The sequence below is a fragment of the Echinops telfairi genome, unplaced genomic scaffold (assembly GCF_000313985.2).
Source record: "Echinops telfairi isolate 266 unplaced genomic scaffold, ASM31398v2 ScPeMD7_3533;HRSCAF=4204_0, whole genome shotgun sequence".
Taxonomy (NCBI): domain Eukaryota; kingdom Metazoa; phylum Chordata; class Mammalia; order Afrosoricida; family Tenrecidae; genus Echinops; species Echinops telfairi.
The window spans coordinates 16,144,337-16,149,267 of record NW_022107431.1 but is presented as its reverse complement, the minus strand read 5'-3'; the positions used below and the strand labels follow the sequence as shown (position 1 = coordinate 16,149,267).

General features: G+C 41.1%; 1 protein-coding gene across 1 annotated transcript in view; it reads right to left on the bottom strand.

Annotated features, from left to right (window-relative positions):
- Positions 1-4,931, bottom strand: part of SYNE1 (spectrin repeat containing nuclear envelope protein 1) — a 326,773-nt gene that overhangs the window by 80,024 nt on the left and 241,818 nt on the right. The window contains exon 88 of the mRNA XM_045294717.1: positions 3,187-3,342. Coding sequence (XP_045150652.1) covers positions 3,187-3,342 — 156 coding nt within the window. The remainder of the gene's footprint in view (positions 1-3,186; positions 3,343-4,931) is intronic.

Below are 4,931 nucleotides of genomic sequence, written 5' to 3'. Positions count from 1 at the left end.
AGTTGCTGTGGATTTGTTTCTCCAAAGTACCCAGACTAATACAGTGCTCAATTGTTAAATCTGTCCTTGAGATGTTCTCTGAATTCAGGTGGAGTTTACCCAAGGTCATAATTTGGTTCTTATGGAGTTGTTTTAATTTTCTTCTAATTCAAATTGTTCTTACGTATGAATAATTGATGGTCTGTTCCACAGTCAGCCCCGGCCTTCGTTTAGCTGATGATATGAAGCTTCTCCGTCGTCTTTTTACATAGATGTCAATTTGTTTCCTGTCTCTTTCATCTAATGAAGTCCACGTGTGTAGTCACTGTTGAAAAGGGTATTTCCAAGGAAGACATCATTGGTGTTGCACAACCCTATCATGCTATCTCCAGCGGTGTTTCTATCAAGGCCATATTCCGCAGCCACTGATTGTTCCTTCTGGTTTTCAACTTTTGCAATCCAATCACCAAAAATTATCGTACATCCTAATTGCGTGCTCAATTAATTTCAGACTGAAGAAGTTGGTAAAATCATTCTATTTATTCATTCAAAGCTCTAGTGCTTGGCGCATACATTTGAGTAACAGTTGGTCTGGACTTCCTTGTCATTGTTTATATATTATCCTGTGTCAGCATTGCTAAAGATTGTCCTCAAAGGTTCCTTTTGACAATGAACATGATGCTATTCATCTTGAAATTGCCATTGCTGACATAATAAACAAAGGATTGTTTGACTCACTTGGATTGGCCAAGACAAGTTCATATCTGCTTCCTGATCTAATGCCTATGCTACTGATCCTTCTGTAATCCACTTCACTTTTTAAATTATTATTAATTGGGAGTTAATACATATATCGTATCATTCCATAGTTTAATCATGTTGACCAGAATTGTACAATTGGTACCAAAATCAGTTCCCTAGCATTCTTTTCCTACCTGGACTCCTTGACATTGTCTCCCTTTTAGCCTCTCCCCCGCTCCACCCTTACCACACCAGCATCACTGTAACCACCACCACCCCCAAACCCTTATTCTACATGCTGTCCCTACAGGTTCATCAATCCTAGGTTTCATACACTGAAAAACAGAAAAACGTATAACACAACTTCAAGAGGGTGACCCCCAATGACATCACACCTCTGAGAAAAACCCTAATATGAACAAACCAAAAAAACAAAACAAGCAGAAAATGTTGAAACCTGCATCAGGCCCAGCATGCATCCGAGGGGGGATCAACTGACAACATCTTTTTAACTGTTCAAGGCAGGTCCACCCCTTTGGTCTTCTGTACTCCTCTCATTTTTGGCAGATTTCTCATTTTCCTAGATTGATCCTTCTCACATTCCATGTTCAGTTATGAACTGATATTTGTCGCTTTCTCTCCGCAGTTTAAGATGTGTCCCATCAGCAGATGAACATCCCCCAAATCGTACTCCATCCACATGACTGAGGTCGACTCTCCTTTGAAGAGGCTGTTCTTCCTCAGTCCTATTTTGAGTACCTTCCAACCTGAGCGGCACAATGCTCCTCAGCTAGGTATGAGGTTCACAGTGGTTCATCCATCAGAAATGGACAGCCTACCCCTTCTTCCCAACGTGTTCTTAATCTGGAAGCTCCACTGGACCATGCTCAATGTCTATGACCCTGCTACTATTTGATATACACCCAAGTGTCATAGCTTCCAACATCACAGCAACATAAGAGGCATACAACAAACTGAGAGGCGAGTGGTGGTAACATACAGCAGGGAGCCCCAATGTTTCCTTAGGACAACCACACACATGACCCAAAGAACTGCATTAAATAATTATACACACACACATGTATGTATGTATGTATGTATGTATATATACACATGCACTATGTATGTGTATGTATATATATATATACACATACATGCACTATTTGGTGAAAGATTGAAAGGGAGATCAAGAATATCCTGTTTAGATGCATCTAAAATGTAATGACAAAAATATACAGTTGTCTTAGCAGTATTTTTCACAATAGCCAACATGTTTAAACAACTCAAATGCCTACCAACTGATGAAGGATAAAATACGGTATATTCACACAATGAATATTATGGGCCCATAAAAAGAAATAAAGTGCCTATACATGCCACAACCTGTACAAACCTCGAAAACATTATGCGGTGTGAAAAAAGGCAGAACACTAGTTAGTCTGTTGCATGATCCACTTATATGACCAATCCGGGATAGGTAAGTCCACAGAAACCGAAAGTCAATGAGAGGTGTCTCCAGGCTGTGTGCGGAGGCGCTGTGGCGGGACCGCTCCGAGGGCACAGTTTCCCTTTGGGGCGATGAAGGTGTTGGCAACTAGCCACACGTGGTGGGTGCACAATACTCTGCTCCCACAGAGTGCTGTCGACCCCTACCCTTTCAAATGGGTAATGTGATATTACGTAAATATATTTAATAACCAAAATTTAATTATGCGCACCATTAATGTATTTATAAACACCACACAAGGGTTTTCCAAAAGTTCAGGGGAAAATTCCATTCCTTATAATCTTATAATTCCATATTTCCATGCACTTTTCATTTTATATATATACATATATATGTGTGTGTGCATATGTGTGTGCATACACACACACAAACATATTTAAAGAAAAAGCTAACTGTCATTGAGTTCATGCCAACTCACAGCTCCCTATAGGACAGGGTTGAACTACCCTGCGAGTGAGGAGATTGTAACTGTCTACGGGAATAGAAAGTTCGTTTTTCTCCTGAAGGAAGACTGGGGCTTTCAAACTGCCAATCACAGCCTAACATGTAACCACTAGGATATCTGTGTGTGTGTTTGTATACACATATAAATATACATATATGTGTATACCCTCCCCAAATAAAAACAAAGACAAAAAAACCAAATGAACAACCCCACTGTCATGGCTTTTATTCCAACACATAGCTTCCATATCTAGAGTTTTTGAGGCTATGAATCTTTACAAGGGCAAACAGCCTCATCTTTCTCCCAAGAAGTAGCTGGTGGCTTTGAACCATGAGCCTTGTAGCTAGCAGCCCCAATGCTTATTATCTTAATCTGAACCATATTGAAAATTACCATAGTCCTCTTCCTCTGCCCTACTAGGAATTCTAGGATGGGCCAACTCCTTTTGAGATGCAGAGCTATCGTGCAGTTCCCCATCTTTGTGAACAGATATGGCGCCCAGGACTCATCTTACCTGGTGACACAGTTCTTCCCACTGCCGGTACAGAAGCTCTATGCGTTCGTTGAGGATGGAGATGTCTTCGGGGCTGATGTAGGCAGACAGGGTGTCCTTCAGCAGTGTCAGCTGGGACAAGTCTTCTTTCCAGCTCCCAACCACATTCTCTAGTTCCTGGATTGGAAAGGAAAAGAAAAGAAAAAGCGTCACTACTCAGGGACATCAATCTTGAACGATTTCTGAAGTGTACCTGGAACACCTCTTCCTTTCTAGTCCGCTCTGGGTGACATCAAACTTGGCATCTTCTTGCGTGTCTGCCTACATAACTTGGAAGTTAGTCCACTTTCTCTGGTACACTAGCAGGTTGCTTGCCTGCATGCACTCCAGGTATGTTTTTCCCCCATGGCGTTTCTGAGGTGAACGCTTCATTCTGCACGGATCTTAATAAACCTGTTCTTTCTTCTTGTCCTCAGATCCATGGCCATGCTAATGAAATATCTTTAGAAACAGACGTCTAGATTTGGCATTCATCTTTCATGATCTGCCACAATCTGTGAAGCGTAGTGATAATACAATCGCTGAGAGGGTCTGATGTTGTTATCACTCAAGATAAAATCACAAATTAGTGAACATTTTCAGTCGAAGCTGGTATTTGTTTAAATTACTGGAAAAGGGGTGTGGGTGGGTGGGTGGGTGTCCCCCTGTCCTAGAGTCCATTCTGACTCACAGTGACCCTACAGGACAGAGTAGAACTGCCCCTGGAGGTTTCTGGGACTAAATCTCTTTGGGAGTAGAAAGCCTTGTTTTCCAACTGCTATGTATATAATGTATTTATTTATGTAATTTTATATAAATGTATACAGTATGTAATGTTACATATTTCCTGTCCTTTCTGGTTATGATTTAAGGGGGGAAATCCCTATTAAAACATTTGAACAAGTTGATATCTCTGGTGCTATGCTTTTGACATGCACATGACCAAGTTTTGCAATTGGTCTAACTCTTCCTCGCTGACAGCTGTCAGTGTTTTTAGCTTCTAGCTCATTTCATATATGAATAGAGTATTTCACGTGGCTTTTTCTCTCTTCACACAGAGGACAAGTTTCCAAAGGCAAAGTTAATTAGCAGTTCTGTCTGAGGCTACCTTCGCAGGCAATTTAGACAAACGAGGTTTTAGCCTGAGTTTTCCAGGTAATTGCTTTGTTTTGCTGCTGAGGGTGGTTTGAGGCTGAGTAGCTGGGAGCTAGGCAGAAATGCTTCTTTTTAATCTGCAAGCCCAATAGCAGGGCGTGCTTGCCACTGCCATCTATTTAGGGACGTGAGGTCCCATGGTAACAGTATGTGGCTAGAAGACCAAACTACCTGGGTGAATGATAGTGCACAAGTTCTTTTTATATTCTTAGGCATATTAAATGGTGCCATACCAATGTAACGATTGGCCTGCTTTTTCACCAATGTCTAGCGTGCCCCCCAACCCCACCCCAGAACAAACATCAGATTTGGCACACAGACTGAAAAAGAAACCATTAATCCTACCAGAAACAAACAGCTTCAGATGCTTAGTATAACTGTGGAATTCAGGCATCCCTGATATTTACTACTTGGACAAGCTCTTATGTTTCTAGAGGTTTCTATTGAGAAATACTGCTCACCACAATGTTGTAGCTAAAACACCAGAAAATTGGGCAAAATCCTGAACATGCTAGAAGATTCAAGGAGTAAATTAGCACAGAGTTTTAGCCTTGTATATATATCTATATAGA